The sequence below is a fragment of the Bombina bombina genome, chromosome 3 (genome assembly GCF_027579735.1).
Source record: "Bombina bombina isolate aBomBom1 chromosome 3, aBomBom1.pri, whole genome shotgun sequence".
NCBI classification, from domain to species: domain Eukaryota; kingdom Metazoa; phylum Chordata; class Amphibia; order Anura; family Bombinatoridae; genus Bombina; species Bombina bombina.
In genome coordinates, this window is record NC_069501.1 from 698,283,048 (window position 1) to 698,305,524 (window position 22,477).

Here is a 22,477-nt window from a genome sequence, read left to right on the forward strand (position 1 = left end):
AAAGTTACACAGAAACTATGAAGGCATAATCAGGATTTTAAAAATAAAACTTGTTTAAAACTGCATGCTTTATCTAAATCCCAATCTAAATCTAAATCACAAAATAAAAATTTTGGGTTTCAAACACTAAATAAACGCTTGATAGAATGATGCATTTAAAGATAACATAACATGTAGATCTTTTTTTAAAGTTAGCTGTTTTATATTGACAAAATACAGTAAAGTTTTTAGGGTCCCTTTATTAAGCAGTGGATGCTGCTCCGGAGCCCCGTTGTTTCAGGTCCGCCTGAAACGGAAGTTAAGAAGCAGCGGTCATAAAAGGTGGCGGACTGAAATCATCCGGTTCGGGATGATTGACGGCCCTGCTAATGGCCGATTGGCCGCCAGTGAGCAGGGAGCTGCATTGCACAAGCATTTCTGGTGACGTTAAATGCCAACAACGTATGCTCTCTGAATTTAGCGAGGTCGAGCGGACATGCAAATCATGTCCACTCACCTCTTAATAAATCTACCCCCTAGTGCCTATAAAACAATGGGAGCTGCCATGTTGTAACTTAGGTTAACTTCTCTGCTGTTGCCAATTAGGGACAATAATAAATAGGTCACTAGAGTGTGCAGCCCATGGCTGTGTGGAATAGAACAGTGATCAATCTTTAACAGGAACTGAAAAGCCTCACAATTTCACAAATGAATTACAAGAAAGGGGGGGAAAATAAATAATAAAAGTATATTTCAGAGTATATATATATATATATATATATATATATATATATATATATATATATATATATATATATATATATATATATATATATATATATATATATTATATTACCACCTCAAAATGTTTAATGTCCCTTTAATGTCAGAGTTTAAGCTTTCAGTGAGACATACATACACCAAAAATTCCTAGGGTTTAAATATTCTGTAAAAACAATATTGTAAACTTTGCAAATCTGTTCACCTCACCTGCAACAGTGACTTGTATGTAGTCTGCATCTTCAGGTTCTACTTTTATATGTTTTATTCCACTTTGCTCGCCTGATATTCCTTTTAGTGACAGAAAAAAAATAATGAATATGACAAAGAAACCAAATCCACACACCTTAAGCTACTCTGATAACTTTGTTTTTTTAAAGATTTCCATGAAAAACAACCAAATATGCAGGAGATTTGTACCATATTTAAAGGGACAGTATACACTCATTTTCATATAACTGCATGTAATAGACACTACTATAAAAAAATAAGATGCAAAGACACTGATATAAAAATCCAGTATAAAACTGTTTAAAAACTTACTTAGAAGTTCTAAGTTTAGCTCTGTTGAAAGTAAAAAAAAAGAAAAGAAAATAAGACACTCCCCCCTTCTTTTGCATATGAAAAGACCCTTTACACAAACTGGAGCAAGCTGGAGAAGGTAGCTGACAGTATTCACATAAAACTTTGGGGCTTGGTTAGGGGTCTGAAAATCAGAGCAATGTTACTTAAAAATAAGCAAAACTATACATTTATTTTTAAAAAAAACTTTATGTGCTTTATAAATAGATCATCTACAAAACATTTATGCAAAGAACAAATGAGTGTATAATGTCCCTTTAAGCAATTTTACTTTTTAAAATGTAGCGTTTATCGCTATAAACACTGTCTAGATTTACTCAATGGCAAATCTGTTTATGATGACCCAGAAAGTTTCACCTTGACAGTCAGATTCATATTCCAAGAAGCAAATGACTCCCTAAAATTAAAGAGACAATAAGCCCAACATTTTTCTTTCATGATTCCGACAGTAAATACAATTTAAAAAAAAAATTGCTTCGTTCTGTTGGTATTTTTTTTTTACGAAGAGATATCTAGGTAGATGACGTGCACATGCCTGGCGCACTACATGACAGGAAAAAAAACTGTTATCTATCAGAATGTTGTTACCATGGATAGAACAACTGTGCTCTGATTGATTATTCTCAAATTCTGGATTGTCAGCCTTCCTGAGAGCAGGTAAGGTAACTACTGCATTGAAATATGAGAGATCTTTTTATACATTAGTGAATATTTTCCCTAAGATAATATAAGAAATATGATATCTTATTTTTCTAGCAAATGTAATCACATGAAACCATTAAATGCTGGTGGAGCATATTACTTTATCCTTCAACAAAGAACACAAATGATGTGAGATCTGACATGACATGTTCAATTCAGCTTATTATTCTTTGGGTGCACAGAGTAGTAGATCTAAAAGCTTTGTGCACTCTCTCTCTACAATATATAGCAGGGTGGAGCTATTTCTCTGTTTTGTTGTACTTGTATTATTGTACCTTTCATACAGTTAGTTTATCATGCAGAAAATATTTATAATGTTTAGAACATGCTCTTCTACTAATGGTGGTAAATGTTGGACTTCTGTGTCTATTTTGGCTTTTAAAAGAACATGAAATACATTTTTTTCCCTTCACGATTCAGATAGGCCACACAATTTTAAACAACGCCAATTTACTTCTATGATCAAATTTGCTAAATTCTCTTGGCATCCTTTGTAGAAGGAGCAGCAATGCACTACAGGGAACTGGCTGTATACATAATTTAGCCAATGACAAGAGGCATATTTGTGCAGCCACCAATCAGCAGGTAGCTCCTCAGTCTAGCTAGGTATGCTTTCAATAAAGAATACAAAAAGTACAAAGGAAATTAGATAGCAGAAGTAAATTTTAAGTTTAAAATGGTATCCTTTATCTAAATCATGAAAGTTTTAAAAAAATGTTTTACCTTATTTTGCTTAAAAATATAGATAACACCTTTATTATCCATTCCCCAGCTTTGAATAATTAACATTGTTATATTAATATACATTATAACCTCTAAGATTGCCTGTTTCTAAGCCCCTGCAGGCCGCCCCTTTTCTCAGTCTTTTCATTAGCTTTTTACAATATTGCACAACAGACAGACAGTACTAGCTTATGTGTTCCATATACATAACATTGTGCTCACTCCCATGGAGAATGACATTGGTTTCACAAGAACCAGCACTAATTGGCTAAAATGCAAGATTGTACAAAGCTACAAAAAAAGCACAAAGATAAAGGGCAGTATGTAGGGGCTTAGATACAAAGTAATAACAGAGGTAAAGATATATTATTATAACAGTGTAGGTTATGCAAAGCTGGGGAATGGGTAATAAAGGAATTATCTATTTTTTTTTAAACAATAACAGTTTTCAAGTAGATTGACCCTTTGAGGTTTTAATCTACAAATGTTGATCATTACCTGGCTCACATTCATCTGATGAGCTGCTCTTTTCAGATCTAAACAAAAATAAAACCGTATAAGAACTACGGCAAATGTAACAATATCTAACAAAACATATTAATGCAATATTATAGACTATATTACACACACTATAGTACACACACACAAATATCTGTTTAAAGGGTCAGTAAACACTTTCATATTGTAATATAAAATGCTTAATTATGCATAGTAAAACAACTTTGCAATATACTTTCATCATTTACGTTGCCTCCCTTTTCTGAAGTTAACTGTGAAAATTGTGCATTTTCCAGTCCTGAAAACTAAGAGCTCATGACAAGCTTCATAAAGCTAACCCTGCCACATACTTCTCCTTAAATTGCAGTTTCTTATTGTATCTTTCTTACTGAAGCCTTACTATGACACAATGACAGTGGAAAGCCTTGTCATCTCCATACTTCCCCTCCAAATACTGGTGGGTGGAATTTGACCTTTGAAAAAACAAGGTGTTAATCTGTTCCAATATAAGTCAGACTATGCTGATATGTTAGGCTATTGGAAGACTGCAGAAAATGTTGTAATTGCAAGGTATTTACTGCCCCTTTAAATAATTTGATTGGTTATAAAATATAATATATAGCACTTCACATGAAATCTCACATTGTATGATAAACAAAACAGAGACACAATGAAAAAAAAACTCTAACAACATAATCACCACCTATGTCTTTTTCCCACTTTAGGGTCTATTCCTATCTTTCTGGGGGGGTTTCCAAAGTAAAAATGTGAAAGGCAATTTGTTTCAGTTAACAAAGTGACCACAATCTTTACGAGTCAAACAAAGCCACATTGTTGAATCAATTGATTCAATCTCAATTTCCAACAACAGCACTCTGAACTACCGATAATGCTAATCACTGAAATTCCAAATGGGTTAATGATGTCTTTTGAAATTTGATGGAGTGGTATTTATGAAAGTGTTAAACAACAGAGCATGATGGGTATACTGGGTATGTTTGCTCAATGTTATAAGGTGTTTTTTTTTTTTTTAATACACTGTCCATTCAATGTTTTCTGTTTTGCTGAGATTCTGATATAAAATCTAGAACAGTGCGGGAATATTAATGGACACAGCTTATCTAATATTCTATAACTAGATTCTCACACTGTAAATCATGAAACCACTGAGTGACGAGGTTTAACATGTCATCAAAAGTTCCAAACCTCACTGTACAGAACAAGGTTTTGCCTTTGCAGAATATCTATTACTGAAAGAAGATGGAGAGGTGAGGTTGAAGACTGTAAATCACTGTTTTTCAAAACACAATTTTTGTTTTTTATGTAAAAACCTGTGCAACTGATCTAGGTTCCCAATAAATAGCACAGAATGACAAACTGTTAAATCAGGATCACAAATACGCATTAGCAGACACAAATCCCAATTAAGAAGATGAAATCTTGGAATACCAAAAATGTGAGTATGAACCCCCCCCCCACCCAAAATTTCAAGAGTGTGTTTACTAAACACCATATCTAGATGTTACGGTCGTGATTTCCATTTTCTAGCATTTTCTTCAGATCTTTTCTATTAAATACATATGTCAAGGTATGTACTGCCCACTACTGGTGGACTATACATTAAAGGTTTAATTAATCTAGACTTAGGGGCCCATTTATCAAGCTTCGAACGGAGCTTGTGGGCCCGTGTTTCTGGTGAGTCTTCAGACTCGCCAGAAAAAGCAGTTATGAAGCAGCGGTCTAAAGATGCTGTATTGCTCTCCGCATTCAGCGAGGTCTTGCGGACCTGATCCGCACTGTCGGATCAGGTCCGCAAGACCTTTGATAAATAGGCCCCTATATATTGATATATACATCTAAAATGTAGTGTATTGCACATGCACAACCTAATAAAATTATTCCAAATCCTCTTAGAATACTGTTAGAAATGTAAGATAGAAACTGTTTTTTACTTTATCAACACCCTTTGTGTGCTGAATTGCATGTGTACATGTTGTTACCAAAATAAAGTGCAAAACCCGTGGTCAGGAAAATTATGATTGCCAAAGCCACTGCTGTTATTCACTCATCTTATGGGCGATTTTGGTTGGATCTAATATGAAATTTTCCCAATATGGAAATAGTGTTATTGCGTGGAATGTGGTCACTCAGAACTTGAAAAACATAGAATCAGGGGCTGAAAAAACACTGGCAAAAAGATTTAGAAATATTGTTTGTTTTATTTTACACTATGAACAGTATTATATCAAATCAATACCAGCAATGTGTGAATTATCTCATTGTTTTAGCTTTAAAATCTCTGATGGCAATCAATAAATAATCCTTTGCAGATATCATTTACTTTCTATAAAGAGTAAGGAGGACTAATTTCATTTTGCATCAAAGCCAGGAAACATTTTCTGAAATTGTAAGAAGGCAGCCCTTAGATTTTTTTTGCTCAGGGATTATAAGTAAGAGAGCATTGATAGTGCTCCCTTACTATATGAAGCCAGATCACCGATCGTTACAGAGAGTGACACTATCTTCCTTTGGTGCAGGTGGGAGGGAAGGAGGGAGGTGGTTGTGCATCCCAGCGAAAAAGGGGGAGGGGCAGGGTTCCCTACACTACAATAAAAAAATGTTTGTAAGTAAGAGGGAGGTATCGATCCTATACAGAACAGAAAAATATGATTTGGAGGGAGAAGTGGGTCTGTACACTACAGAAAACTATTGATCGCTTAGAGTGGGGGGGGGGATGAGGGGGAACCCCACACTTAACAAACAAATATGTATTTCATAAATAATAATAATAAAAATAAAGTAATCATTTGTTACTGACAGACTGGCTGCCAATTACAAACATGGAGGGGTACAGGGGGTGGGGAGAGTTAGAGAGCAGTTTGGGTGCAGATCATGGAGGTGAGAGGGTGAGGAGGGATCCCTACACTACAGAAATTAAAACATAAATATATATTTTTTAATAAGCCATAAACCGCATACTGGCAGACTGCCTGCCATTACCTAAGATGGTGGTGACCAGTGGGGAAGGGAGGAGGGATGAGAGCTGTCTGGGAGAGATCAGGTATAAATCAGGGGGTTGGGGGTGTAAGGTGGGAGGGTAATCCCTACACTTGAGCAAATATTAACCTTACAGGCTAACTGATTAACTCCTTCACTGCTGGGAATTTCAGAAGTGTGGTGCACAGCTGCAAATTAGCAGCCTTCTAATTGCCAAAACCCAATGGCAAAGCCATGCACATATGCTATTTCCGATCAAAGGGGATCCCAGAGAAGCCTTTACAACCATTTGTCTTATGACTGCAGTAGTTGTGTTTAAATAACTTCAGTGAGAAACCTGTTTGCAAAAAAAGGTTAAATTTTTTTTTATATGATCGTATTTGGCAGCCAAATAGTGGCATCAAATATACCATAATGGGCTTAGATCAATACCTCGGGTTGTCTTCTTATAGTTTTCACAGATAAATAAAAAAAACAGTGGCTCTATTTCTGTTTAAGCAAAAATGCTAAAAATTCTCCCGTACATTGGGCAAGTTTTTCTGTGAAATTCCCAGTAGCGAAGGTGGTAAAATTAAAAAGTGTTAATTTAAAAAGTGTTCCATCACTCTTTTATAGGTGAGTAAAACATAGTGTCAATTACAATACTGTAGAAAAGTTTATCTAATGATTTCTCTACACAATTCACCATTAAAGTGTTTGGGGATTTATGTAGCTAAATTAATTGTTACACTTTTCTAAAGGTTTGTGATCAACCCTCTTTTTGGCTACTTAGCATTGTAATAAACTGTAAGTACCCACCTGTTTTCCTGGGATAATCCATCTGCATCAATGACAAATGTCTTCTGGGATTCACTGCTGTTCTCCTCCCCAAGACTGGAAGAGTCCGACTTTGAAGTTTCTTTGGTAAATTTAGTACCTAGTTATGGTTATGCAGCAGGTTTTGTAATTAAGCTCAACACAGTAATATCTCAAGCATTCAGGAAAAAGTTACCTTTGTGTTTGGTTGTCATCCTAAATATAAAAGCTATATAAACTGTTTATGTGCAACATTAAAGGCAGAGTCAACTTCAAAAATGTTATTGTTTAAAAAGATAGATAATCCCTTTATTACCCATTCCCCAGTTTTGCACGGCCAACATGGTTATATTAAAAATACTTTTACCTCTGTGATTACCTTGTATCTAAGCCTCTTATAACAGCCCCCTGATCACATGGCTATTTATTATCTATTGACTTGCATTTTAGCCACTTATTGCAGTATCCTGCACAACTCCACGGGAGAAAGCACAATGTTATCTTTATGGCCCACATGGATTAGCAGTCTCTTGTTGTGAAAATCTAATTTAAAAAAATCATGTGATAACAGGCTGTCTGTAGTGGCTTAGAAACAGGCAGAAATGTAAGGTTTAAATGTTATAGTATATTAATATAACAATGTTGGTTATACAAAGCTGAGGAATGGGTAGTAAAGGCGTTATCTATCTTTTTAAACAATAACAATTTTGGTGTTGAATATCCCTTTAAGTGCACACATCGGGAAGAACTGGTAGACAAGGATACTACTGGCTTACCCTGGCTAGTGTGATTTTAACATATATGTCTGAGTGTACCGCTGTGAGTGTGTACGAATGGTAAAGGATGGGTATTAATCCATGAGTATGGGTATTAGTGCATGGGTATGGGTATTAGTGCATGGATATGGGTATTAGTGCATGGGTATGATTATTAGTGCATGGGTAGGGGTATTAGTGCATGGGTAGGGGTATTAGAGCATGGGTAGGGGTATTAGAGCATGAGTATCGTTATTAGTGCATGGGTATCGTTATTAGTGCATGGGTATGGGTATGTGTATTAGTGCATGGGTATGTGTATTAGTGCATGGGTATGGGTATTAGTGCATGGGTATGGGTATTAGTGCATGGGTATGGGTATTAGTGCATGGGTATGGTTATTAGTGCATGGGTATGGTTAGTGCATGGGTATGGTTAGTGCATGGGTATGTGTATTAGTGCATGGGTATGGGTATTAGTGCATGGGTATGGGTATTAGTGTATAGGTATGTGTATTAGTGCATGGGTATGTGTATTAGTGTATGGGTATGTGTATTAGAGCATGGGTATGTGTATTAGTGCATGGGTATGTGTATTAGTGCATGGGTATGTGTATTAGTGCATGGGTGTGTGTATTAGTGTATGGGTATTAGTGCATGGGTATGTGTATTAGTGCATGGTTATGGTTATTAGTGCATGGGTATGTGTATTAGTGTATGGGTATCTTTTTAAACAATAACAATTTTGGTGTTGAATATCCCTTTAAGTGCACACATCGGGAGGCACTGGTAGACAAGGATACTACTGGCTTACCTTGGCTAGGGTGATTTAAACATATATGTCTGAGTGTACCTCTGTGAGTGTGTACGAATGGTAAAGGATGGGTATTAATCCATGAGTATGGGTATTAGTGCATGGGTATAGGTATTAGTGCATGGATATGGGTATTAGTGCATGGGTATGATTATTAGTGCACGGGTAGGGGTATTAGTGCATGGGTAGGGGTATTAATGCATGGGTAGGGGTATTAGTGCATGAGTATGGTTATTAGTGCATGGGTATGGTTATTAGTGCATGGGTATGGGTATGTGTATTAGAGCATGGGTATTAGTGCATGGGTATAGTTATTAGTGCATGGGTATGGTTAGTGCATGGGTATGGTTAATGCATGGGAATGTGTATTAGTGCATGGGTATGGGTATTAGTGCATGGGTATGTGTATTAGTGTATGGGTATGTGTATTAGTGCATGGGTATGTGTATTAGTCCATGGGTATGTGTATTAGTCCATGGATATGTGTATTAGTGCATGGGTATGTGTATTAGTGCATGGGTGTGTGTATTAGTGTATGGGTATTAGTGCATGGGCATGTGTATTAGTGCATGGGTATGGGTATTAGTGCATGGGTATGGGTATTAGTGTATGGGTATGTGTATTCGTGCATGGGTATGTGTATTAGTGTATGGGTATGTGTATTAGTGCATGGGTATGTGTATTAGTGCATGGGTATATGTATTAGTGTATGGGTATGTGTATTAGTGTATGGGTATGTGTATTAGTGTATGGGTATGTGTATTAGTACATGGGTATGGGTATTAGTGCATGGGTATGGGTATTAGTGCATGGGTATGGGTATTAGTGCATGGGTATATGTATGTGTGTTAGTGCATGGGTATGTGTATTAGTGCATGAGTATGGGTATTAGTGCATGAGTATGGGTATTAGTGCATGGGTATGTGTATTAGTGCATGGGTATGTGTGTTAGTGTATGGGTATGTGTGTTAGTGCATGGGTATGTGTGTTAGTGCATGGGTATGTGTGTTAGTGCATGGGTATGTGTGTTAGTGCATGGGTATGTGTGTTAGTGCATGGGTATGTGTATTAGTGCATGGGTATGGGTATTAGTGTATGGGTATGTGTATTCGTGCATGGGTATGTGTATTAGTGTATGGGTATGTGTATTAGTGCATGGGTATGTGTATTAGTGTATGGGTATATGTATTAGTGTATGGGTATGTGTATTAGTGTATGGGTATGTGTATTAGTGTATGGGTATGTGTATTAGTGCATGGGTATGTGTATTAGTGTATGGGTATTAGTGCATGGGTATGGGTATTAGTGCATGGGTATATGTATTAGTGTATGGGTATGTGTATTAGTGCATGGGTATGTGTGTTAGTGCATGGGTATGTGTATTAGTGCATGGGTATGGGTATTAGTGCATGGGTATGGGTGTTAGTGCATGGGTATGTGTGTTAGTGCATGGTATGTGTATTAGTGCATGGGTATGTATGTTAGTGTATGGGTATGTGTATTAGTGCATGGGTATGTGTATTAGTGCATGGATATGTGTATTAGTGCATGGATATGTGTATTAGTATATGGGTATGTGTGTTAGTGCATGGGTATGTGTATTAGTGCATGGATATGTGTATTAGTATATGGGTATGTGTGTTAGTGCATGGGTATGTGTATTAGTGCATGGATATGTGTATTAGTGCATGGATATGTGTATTAGTGCATGGATATGTGTATTAGTGTATGGGTATGTGTGTTAGTGCATGGGTATGTGTATTAGTGTATGGGTATGTGTATTAGTGCATGGGTATGTGTATTAGTGCATGGGTATGTGTATTAGTGCATGGGTATATGTATTAGTGCATGGGTATGTGTGTTAGTGCATGGGTATGTGTATTAGTGTATGGGTATGTGTGTTAGTGCATGGGTATGTGTATTAGTGTATGGGTATGTGTGTTAGTGCATGGGTATGTGTATTAGTGCATGGGTATGTGTATTAGTGCATGGGTATGTGTGTTAGTGCATGGGTATGTGTATTAGTGTATGGGTATGTGTGTTAGTGCATGGGTATGGGTATTAGTGTATGGGTATGTGTATTCGTGCATGGGTATGTGTATTAGTGTATGGGTATGTGTATTAGTGCATGGGTATGTGTATTAGTGTATGGGTATATGTATTAGTGTATGGGTATGTGTATTAGTGTATGGGTATGTGTATTAGTGTATGGGTATGTGTATTAGTGCATGGGTATGTGTATTAGTGTATGGGTATTAGTGCATGGGTATGGGTATTAGTGCATGGGTATATGTATTAGTGTATGGGTATGTGTATTAGTGCATGGGTATGTGTGTTAGTGCATGGGTATGTGTATTAGTGCATGGGTATGGTTATTGGTGCATGGGTATGGGTATTAGTGCATGGGTATGGGTGTTAGTGCATGGGTATGTGTGTTAGTGCATGGTATGTGTATTAGTGCATGGGTATGTATGTTAGTGTATGGGTATGTGTATTAGTGCATGGGTATGTGTATTAGTGCATGGATATGTGTATTAGTGCATGGATATGTGTATTAGTATATGGGTATGTGTGTTAGTGCATGGGTATGTGTATTAGTGCATGGATATGTGTATTAGTATATGGGTATGTGTGTTAGTGCATGGGTATGTGTATTAGTGCATGGATATGTGTATTAGTGCATGGATATGTGTATTAGTGCATGGATATGTGTATTAGTGTATGGGTATGTGTGTTAGTGCATGGGTATGTGTATTAGTGTATGGGTATGTGTATTAGTGCATGGGTATGTGTATTAGTGCATGGGTATGTGTATTAGTGCATGGGTATATGTATTAGTGCATGGGTATGTGTGTTAGTGCATGGGTATGTGTATTAGTGTATGGGTATGTGTGTTAGTGCATGGGTATGTGTATTAGTGTATGGGTATGTGTGTTAGTGCATGGGTATGTGTATTAGTGTATGGGTATGTGTGTTAGTGCATGGGTATGTGTATTAGTGCATGGGTATGTGTATTAGTGCATGGGTATGTGTGTTAGTGCATGGGTATGTGTATTAGTGTATGGGTATGTGTGTTAGTGCATGGGTATGTGTATTAGTGTATGGGTATGTGTGTTAGTGCATGGGTATGTGTATTAGTGTATGGGTATGTGTGTTAGTGCATGGGTATGTGTATTAGTATATGGGGACACATAAATGTATGATTCTAATTATTGAAAATGTACCCCTACAGGATTATGATATTGTCAAGGCCTCAGTACACAAGTGTGAATCTATGAATGGGAAAGGTGGGATAAAACATGATAAGACAGGGATGGAGTACGGGGGCGAAAAATAATAAACAGCTTTCCAATTTACTACTATGATCACATTTTCTTCATTCTCTTGGTATTTTTTGATGAAAAGCAGGAAGGTAAGTTCAGGAGCGTGCAGGTTTCTGCAGCACCATATGGCAGCAGTTTTGCATCAATATTATTACATTAGATATCAGCACTTTTATTTGCCATGTGGTGCTCCAGACATGTGCACACTACCTATCTAGGTATCTCATCAACAAAGAATACCATGAGAATGAAGCAAACTTGACAACAGAACTAAACTGGAAACAAATTGTATTCTCTACCTGAATAATGTTGGGTTCCAAGGCCCTTTCAAGAAATTTGTCTTGGGCTCCAATCCACCACACGCTGCATTGACCCTGTACACATGTAATCTATTTCACTGACTTTTACAGATGCATTGCTATACTAATACGTAAAGGCAGCACTGGGGTAGTACAGTTACTATCAACACAGAGAGAAACGTCTCCAAACTGGAAACAAAGCACAAGAGTATTTTTATCCACCAGTGAGAAAATGAATGTATGTAAACATGACCACCTATCAGGTTTATTGAGCTGCATTTGGTGAATGAAAATGTGTTTAATGGGTAGCACACAACATCTTAATACTAGTTGGGATTAAAGGAAAAGGTTTGGATTTCACAATAGTTTGGATTTTGGAATATTATATTTTCATTTGTAAAATGGGACTAAGTGTAAACAACAATATCTTATGTTATTTAGGGAATGTTTACATAATACAGCTAGTGCATGTAACCTTAAAGGAGTTGTATATCATTGTTAATACTTCTGTATACATAGTACCCTCAGAAAGAAAGTACAAGGCTGTAATCAGATAGGTATTATTAGACTATCATTTGAATTGTAGCACACACAATCTTCTCTACCGCTGTCTTTGGTTTGGTTTTTGACTTTCAGGAGGGAAAAAAGGTAATTTTTAATCATTTTATTTTATTATTTCAGAATAATTCTGGATTTTAGATTTCCGGATTTGGGATTATGTACCTGTAGTAAAAGTGTAGAGGTTTCATGTGATAACAGTTGCTGCCTATGGGCCCTTCAAAGCCGAGCATGTAAACTCTTCAGAGCAAAATTTTCCTCTTCTTCTATTTTGTTTAGTCTGTCTTATATTTTTTACCATGAATCAGTATCATTATTTACCTTTACTCATGTACCCAATGCTACGGGAATAGCGTCACTTTACAAATAAATTATCATTTTAATAATAACAGACCTTCAAAATAAGAACAATCTTCATTTAAAGGGATAGTAAAGTCCAAATGAAATGTTCATTCTAATTTACTTTAATCATCTTGGTATTCTTAGTTGAAAGCTAAACCTAGGGAGGCTCACATGCTAACTTCTAAACCCTTGAAGGCCGCCTCTAATCTGAATGCATTTGACAGTTTTCACAGCTAGAGGGCGTTAGTTCATGTGTTTCATATAAATAAAATTGTGCTCACGCACGTGGAGTTATTAAAGAGTCAGTACTAAACTGCATGAAATACAAGTCTGTCAAAAGATCTGAGCTAAGGAGGCAGTCTGCAGAAGCTTAGATACAAGGTAATTACAGAGGTAAAAAGTATATTTCTATAACAGTGTTGGTTATGCAAAACTGGGAATGGTAAATAGGGATGGGATTATCTATCTTTTTAAACAATAAAACTTTTGGTGTTTACTATCCCTTTAACTATAGTAACACATCACACATCCAAACAACCTTTCAAGTTTAAACTGAATATTCTATAAACATCAAACCAACAGGCCTGGCATTCCAAAATGGCACTGTGCGAGGCAGTAGTAATGCTATAAACAAACAGTTTGCAAATAGATTAAATATAATATTTGCAAGTGAATTATTATCTAGATGTAATGTTATCTTTAAAAATAAAATTATAAACAAATGCGCAATATAGGTAAAAAATGGTAAAACATACCTGCAAAAACTCTCTCATCAAACATCCTGCAAAAGAAGGTTACATTTAATAGGTTTTATAATGCACAGTTGCTGCTATTTAGCAAACATTATGTATGAAATCATTGTACCTTTTAATAACAAAGCAGATACTGTGCCTTTTTTCCAGAATTCTTTTGAGTTTGGGTACTCCATATGTGCAGGGTCTTTTGAATGGAATTTTATCTGGTATTCCAATGATCTCCACTGCCTCTGGGTCACAGGCAATCTTACGGTATGGAACAGGTACCATGTGGTCAAGGCCTAAAGCTTCGGCTAGAATAGAAAATGTGGTCATAAGCAATGCTCATGGAACACAGGATGATGAGAAAAGACGATGCTTTCTAAAGTGCTGCTTATTTACCTAAGTTAGGGCCAGATTATGAGTGCAGTGTTAACAGTTACGCTGCTTACACACGCCGGGTTTTCCAAAATAAGTTCTTTGTATTTCTAAATAGATATTGATATATATATATCTTTATATAGATATAAATATATAGTTTACCAAAAAAACATTATTTATATATATATATATATATATATATATATATATATATATATATATATATATATATATATATATATACACATACATACATACACACACACACACACACACAGTGGTATTGAAAATAATCACCCCCCCCCCCTTGAAAATATTCACATTTTGTTGCTTTGTAGCCTGAAATAAAGACAGACACAGTTTGTGTTTATCCAGTTGTAATTATTCAGTGCAACTTATAACATCCAAGTGAAAGATATAACACCAACATGTCAGGCAAAAATAAAGACAATTCAAAAACAGAATCACTGAGTTGGAAAAAGTATTATCCCCTTGTGTAAGTATTTTTGTTGAACCCCCTTTTGCTTTAGTCTTTTTGGATATATCTCTACTAACTTTGCACATCTAGATTATGCAATATTTGCCCACTCTTCTATGCAGAACTGCTCCTGTTCGGTTACATTTGATGGTGACCGTTTGTGGACTGCAGTCTTCAAGTCATGCCACAGATATTCAATGGGGTTTAAGTTTGGGCTCTGACTAAGCCATGCAAGGACATTCCCTTTTTTCTCCTTCAACCACTGTGTGGTTATTTTTGCTTTGTGTCATTGTCATGTTGGAAGGTAAACCTTCTTCCCATTGACAACTTCCTGGCAGAGGGCATCAGATTTTCCTCAAGAATTTGATGGTATTTTGCCCTATCCATTATTCCTTCTATCCTGATAAGTGCTCCAGTGCCTGCTGCAGAAACCCCTTGGTTAGCGAATCTCGTGCTCTATAGGCATTTTATAGATGACATATTCATTGGATGGAAAGGAGATGTAGAACTCCTGGATATGTTTATAGAGGATCTAAATGCAAATGATATGGGACTGAAATTCAGCCATGAATATAATTGCTCAGCCATTAGTTTTCTAGATATAAAGATTAGAATTCTAGATAATGAAATTACCACTAAAACACACTTCAAAGAAGTGGATGCAAATAATTATATTGAATACAAAAGCAATCATCATAGAAGATGGAAACAGAATATATCCCAAAAGGCCAATTAATGCGAATTAGGAGAAATTGTTCTAGTTTAGAAGACTATAACAACCAGTCAAATTTACTGATAGAAAGATTCTCAAATAAATGTTATGATATTGATACTAGAGAAGACAAAAGAAAAGGTAAGAAAAATTGATAGAGAAAAAATCCTCAAAAAAGAGAAAAAAGAAAAATGTAATCAAATGGATGATAATATTAAAGTACCATTCATAACAAAATATTCATCACAACACAAACAAATAGAAAAAATAATTTTGAAACATTGGCACTTGGTTAAGAGTGACCCACTTATTGGAAACAAAGTTAGCTTAAAGGGACATAATACTCATATGCTAAATCACTTGAAACTGATGCAGTATAACTGTAAAAAGCTGACAGGAAAATATCACCTGAGCATCTCTATGTAAAAAAGGAAGATATTTTACCTCACAATCTCCTCAGCTCAGCAGAGTAAGTTCTGTGTAAAAAGTTATACTCAGCTGCTCCCAGCTGCAGGTAAAAAAATTAAAAAAATTAAGAAATGAACAGCAGCCAATCAGCATCAGCAGTGCTGAGGTCATGAACTTTTACTGTGATCTCATGAGATTTGACTTAACTCTCATGAGATTTCATAGTAAGCTTCCTTTACCTGATTGGTGAAATAATATGAGAGTTCACAATGCTCATCCCTTCAGTTGTCCCGAGACAGACACACTAATATGCTGCTTAGAAATCCTTTACAATGGGAGGTGGCTACTGAGGATTTTTTGAGGTAAAATATCTTTCTTTTTTACATAGAGATGTTAAGGTGATATTTTCTAGTCAGCTTTTTACAGCTATGCTGCATCACTTTCAAGTGTTTAAACATTTGGGTATTATGGCCCTTTAAAACCAAATTTCATATACAGGAAAGCAAACAATTTGAAAAACATCTTATCGCCTAGCAAATTTAAAAAAAAAACTGAGAAAATTGTTACAAGTCTCAGAGGGGAGAAACTTACAGGATTCTACCCCTGTCATATGTGCAAATCTTGCAAACATAGCAGTAAGATCAAAATGGTAAAATCCATGAAAACAAAATAATTTTTGAAAATTAAAGAAATCATTAGGTGTACTGATAAAAATGTTATTTACATACTACAATGTATTTGCAATTTTCAATATTTAGGACAAACTAGTCGCAAATTGAAAGACAGTATACGAGAGCACATAAGGTGTATTGAATTGGGTAAAGATGACACAAGATTATATAAACATTTTAAAGACATACATAATAGTAATCCAAAAGAAGTGTCCTTCTGGGGAATGAAAAAAGTATCCAAAGATAGTAGAGGGGGATTTATGCAAAAGAAACTGCTTCGTAATGAGGCTGAGTTGATCTATAAATTTGGAACTTTGTGCCCAAAGGGATTGAAAAGCGAATTAGACCTCAATTCTATAGTTTGAATTTATTTAGTCACATTCATTTATCACACATTTTTTTAAAAATTACAACACAATTTTAAAATTATAACACAATTTTAATTTAACACAGATTAAAGATTATAAACTATGTAGGATTATTTTGTTTAGACACTTTAGCATGCTATAAGCATTACTCACATTTTTAATTATAATATAAATTAACTAACCATTTTGGGTTTTACACCTAAGGTATTGTTATAATTTGTGTTCACATTTCTCACGTTTTATGTATATTTTATATAATCTAGAGATCTCAAACTGGCACTAGAATAATGATTTTATTTATCACTATCCATTTTTCTAGGAAACACAACATATAAGTCCTGAACAAATGATATAGGTCTTTTTTAAAATAGTCTTTAAATGCTACTTTTTTAAAATAGACTTTAAATGCTACTTTTTAAAAATATTCTTTATTTACAATCACTCTAAGAAATATTGACAGCTCTCTTTTTTTTGTTGGTGTGTGGAGAAGAATGTATCCATTCAGGGAATTGTATGGTCATATTGTGAATATGTTTAACAACTTTCAGCATTTTTAGAATTGATACGACGTAAGGCATCTAAGAGGTTATATATAATGGGAAGTACCGGAACAGGTATAAAAGGAAGCTCTATGGATCAGATTAGCCATCTTGATAAAGGCTTCACAGCCGAAACGCATAGATTGCTGAATCTGACCAGTGAAGAAAACTTTCTTGCTCCATCCATCATATATGGTTAAAGAGTGACCGACTCAGCCGATAAGGATTGCAAAAAGGGGAGGGGGATACATATTAAACATTGCCCGCATCACCAACAGGAGAAATATTGCCGCATTTTGAATGTGGAACCTTTGAGCGCTCAAGGAACCTGGATTGGTCACCTCTCATCACACAGGAGAGCTAATAGCTCTGTGATTGGTCAACCACAGGTCACATGACACGTGACGTTTTCTCTGAAGGAGTAACGGATGATGCTACAAACACAGAACCGCATTGAAGGTATTCCTGACTGTAAGTACTAATAGCGATTTAAGAGACATTGTTACAAACTGCATTTGGTACTAATAACGGAACAAGTGCTGCCAAATAATAACCTCAGACGAGAAACGCCTTACAGCTTTAACCAGAATATTATAAAAGATAGTTAACAACAAACCATGAAATATATATCTGGGACACTTGCCAGTTATCATTGTTTAAGAGACATTAAATCTGGCTGTCAATCTCGCAGTAAATATTTAAGAGACATTGTTGCAAATATTTACTCAAGTTACCTTGTCGTGGAATACAACTGTATCCGTCTATATAGAGCTCTATGTTATTATTCATTTAGATAGAGTGAATGATGTATGATGTGTTTTTTTCAGTCATTTTTAAGGATCCTTTTTAAACAGATACCGGTATCTACTATTTTTAGTGCATTTTTTGAGCCTATGCCCATATTGTGCTACCTGCTATTGCTATATAAATACTGCTGCAGAGAAGCACCCCTATAACAGGATATTACCACCTCCATGCTTTACTGTAGGTATGGTGTTATTTGGATGGTGAGCTGTATTTGATTTCCTCCATACATATTGTTTGTTGTTGAGGCCAAATAATTCAATTTAAGTCTCATCTGACCATAACACCTTTTTCCATGTGGCCTCAGAATCTCCTAGGTGTATTATGGCAAAGCTCAGTCGTGACTGCATGTGGCCTTTCTTGAAGAGTGGCTTTATTCCCATACAAGCCACATTTGTAGAGAATTAGTGATATTGTTGTCACATGCACATAATGACCACTCTTTGTCATAAATTCCTGCAACTGCTTCAGAGTTGCTGTGGACCTCTTGGTAGCCTCTTTGGCTAGTTTTCTCCTGGCTCTTTCATCCATTTCGGAGCACGTCCTGATCCAGAGAGGGTCTGTGTTGTACCAAATACCTTCCACTTCTTAATATTAGACTTCACTATGCTTCTAGGCATTGATAAAGCCTTTGATATTTCCTTGTATCCATATCCTGGCTTGTGCCTGTCCACAACATTATACCGGAGATCATTTGACAGTGCCTTGCCACCCATAGTTGATTGTTTGCTTCTGTTGCACTACCAGGGACTGAGATGCTCCAGGAAAGCTATTTTCCTGCTGAGCTAATCAATATGCCCACACCCACAGCTGATCACAGTTAAAAGTCAAATTGCTTTGTGTGTGCCGTTGAGAAGGTGATTAGCTACACCTGATTGAGTTTACAAGTAATTTTAGCAGGGGTGATCCTTTTTTCAACTCAGTGATTCTGTTTTTGAATTGTCTTTATTTTTGCCTGACATGTAGTTACAACTGGATAAACAAAAACTGTGTCCGTCTTTATTTGAGGCTGCAAAGCAACAAAATGTGATTATTTTCAAGGGGATGATTTTTTTCAATACCCACTGTATATAGAAATATGTATTTATTAATAAATAGAACATATTCTGTTATGTGCAAAACATTGGAATCTGAAATATTCATATTTTCATGTCGGGTTAGCTCACTTAAAGGGACATGAAACCCAATTTTTTTCTTTCATGATTTAGAAAGAGTTTGCAATTTTAAACTATTTTCTAATTTACTTGTATGAACTACTTTGCTTCATTCTGTTGATATTCTTTGCTGAAACACATGTCTAAATAGTCTCAGTAGCTGCTGATTGGTGGCTGAACATAGATGCCTCGTGTGATTGGCTCACCCATGTGCATTGCTATTTCTTTAACAAAGGATATCTAAAAAATGAAGCAAATTAGATAATAGAAGTAAATTAGAATGTTGTTTAAAACTGTACTCTCTACCTGAATCATGAAAGATTTTTTTGAGGTTTAGTGTCCCTTTAAGATAAATCAGCGAGACCAGCTTGTGTAAATGCTTACAACTTTTCTTGAGAAATGTTAGAGACAGGGGGCCTCCCTGTTCATGCCTAATAACGCCCCTGCCCCCCCCCCCCCCCACTTTCTGAAACTGACAGTTTTATTTTACAATAGAGCAAATACAAAGTGCAACATAATGCAAAATATGCGTATGCATTGGGGTTAGCAATTTAGGACTAACGTGGTCGGGTTAGGCGCACATGAAGAGTTGATATCTTCATTGCGCGTTATTGAAATATTAACTATAAACTATTAAAAAATATTAATAAAAATTATTTTAAATTAATATACATACTGTAAAATATTCTAAATAACCCATATAATTTATATATTTTTTTACAGTATGTATAATTATTTTTAAATGATTATATTTATATTTTTTAATAATATTTCAATAACATAGAAATTCTTCCTGTGTACTAACCCGACCGTGTTAGTCCTAAATTGTGAACCCCGCAATATTTGACATTCTTATGTTCTTCACATAGAAAATAATGTACTTTTTACTATTAAATATATATTTCTAGTTATAAAAATATGTTAATTTTATTTCACCTTTATTATTGTTGTTCAATTTGAGACTATTCATTTGTTATACTATTTGTGTTCTCAGCCATATTCGTGCAGGAAAAGACTCAAGCTTTCAGACTATTGGACCACCCATTTGATGGATTTCTATTGTGTCTTCTTATAAGGGTCCAACAAACTTTATTTTCATAAAACCGCATATGGGACGGACATGCAGAAACTATATATTTGTATACCTGAGATCACATGTTACACCAATATTTATTTTCTTGTACAATTTTTAACGCTTGAATAAAAATATTTAAACGTAAGTATTTATTTCTATATAATATCTGATACTGTTAATGTAAAATACATATCTATACCAATATATAGGAAAAGAAATACAGGTATAGGCATATATAGATATACATAAATCTATGTATTTACAATAAAAAAAAGTACATTATCATGTAAGTGAAGAACATTGGAATGCCAACTATATACAGATGTACAGTAAATATACAGTAAAACACAATACTTAAATATATATATATACATACACACGCATATTTAATCGTCTATGTATGTGTGTGTATGTGTATATATATATATATATATATATATATATAAAAATAGTAAAGCCCTTTGCATCCCTTTTTTGTAAAACCTTAAACCCTATATCTTTGAGTCCTTACTAAGGTTTTTATTAAATTAGTTTTTTTTTAACTAATTCTTCTCAGATAGTGTTAATATTAGTGTAACTGTACTTTTATATGTATTTATGTTGTGTTTAGTGCAACTTATTTTTCTTCCCCTACCCTTTATGCAAGTTCTGAAGTCATGCCAACCTGACACACGTAAATTGGGATTGTGCCCGAGCCAGCATATTTACTTTCAATTTGTAATACGCGCTCAATTTTGTTGCGTGCAAAAAGACGAGAGAAAACCCAATTTCGCTAGCGCCCCACTCGTAATCAAGCCCTCAGTGAGGATAACCTAGTTCACATTTGGTGTAGCATTTCCAATACTTATTTTTTTTACATGCTATGAGATACTGCACCTACAGGGATGACAATGACTTGCTGATATTTTGGAGAGTTCTATGGAGTATCAAAAATATATTTTGAAAGAAAACACTTCAGCAAACAAAACAAGTTATGACAACATTTCACCAAGTAGACATACCAGTAAAAATGTAACGTAGGGCACGGTCAGTGATTGCAACTCATACTTACCATATCTGCTGTTAAACAGAATCTGCACACACTCCCTGAGGGTATTAATATCTTCTGTCTCTTTAATGAAGCTGTCCCATTTCTCTATCAAAACAAAAGATGGCAACTAGAAGCTCTTTACTTAGGAAAGGAACAATTCCAAAAGCCTTGAAACATGGCTGCAAAAATCTGGGCTGATTGGTTTTTGAGATACTAACCTTTTACTAGTTGAATATTTTGGCTTTAGTAAAGAAGCAGTAAGTAATGTGTATAACATGTCTGCTTCAGTACCCAGTATATATTAGCATAGATTATAGATTATAAACTATTGTATTATTTTATCTGTTTACTAAGCCTGTATTCTAACCATATTCTTCATAGCCTCCAATAAACCTTTTTTCAAAAATAGCAGCATCCCTCATTTAACATTTAAATGTGTCATATTGAATTTAAATTAAACATAATTTAAGCATGCCAGTCTGTGTTTATTTGTGTGCCAGTGACTAATTCAAACTCATGACTTCTATATATAATTGCTTGAATGACAGAAAACCAATCTCATTTACATGGAATGCCATTTTGCTTTATTTTACTTTAACAGACCTCATAAAACAAGAAAAGTTATGTTACACCAGTGATGCTTAAAGTGATGCTAAACTTTCCCTTTTAGATAAACAGATCCATAATGTTAGTGATATTTAAGATGGAGTTTAATTCATTATCTGTAATGAAGATGCTCTATAAATTACTTTTTAATTTAGATACATAAATTCAAATACCCTGCGCTCTGGCCGCCCACTTTAATACTAATCTTTTTTTTGTGAACTTACAGTTTGAACTATTCTCCAATCAATGCTCTAGCTACAACAAAAGTGCCATATGGCTAGAGTGCATAATTTAAGTTTTGCATAACCAACACCGTTATATTATTATACTTTTTACCTCTGTGATTACTTTGTATCTAAGCATCTTCTGGC

At 35.2% G+C, this 22,477-nt stretch overlaps 1 protein-coding gene across 7 annotated transcripts in view; it reads right to left on the reverse strand.

Moving 5' to 3' along the window:
- The window catches only part of GTF2IRD1 (GTF2I repeat domain containing 1), a 272,274-nt gene that overhangs the window by 101,511 nt on the left and 148,286 nt on the right, over positions 1-22,477 (reverse strand). For 6 of the 7 annotated variants that reach the window (XM_053707485.1, XM_053707481.1, XM_053707483.1 and 3 more), the window contains 6 exons: positions 21,522-21,605; positions 14,011-14,194; positions 13,902-13,927; positions 7,060-7,177; positions 3,265-3,302; positions 970-1,050 (listed from right to left, as the gene is read on the reverse strand). In XM_053707485.1, coding sequence (XP_053563460.1) covers positions 970-1,050; positions 3,265-3,302; positions 7,060-7,177; positions 13,902-13,927; positions 14,011-14,194; positions 21,522-21,605 — 531 coding nt within the window. The remainder of the gene's footprint in view (positions 1-969; positions 1,051-3,264; positions 3,303-7,059; positions 7,178-13,901; positions 13,928-14,010; positions 14,195-21,521; positions 21,606-22,477) is intronic. The other variant, XM_053707486.1, reaches the window with a different exon arrangement.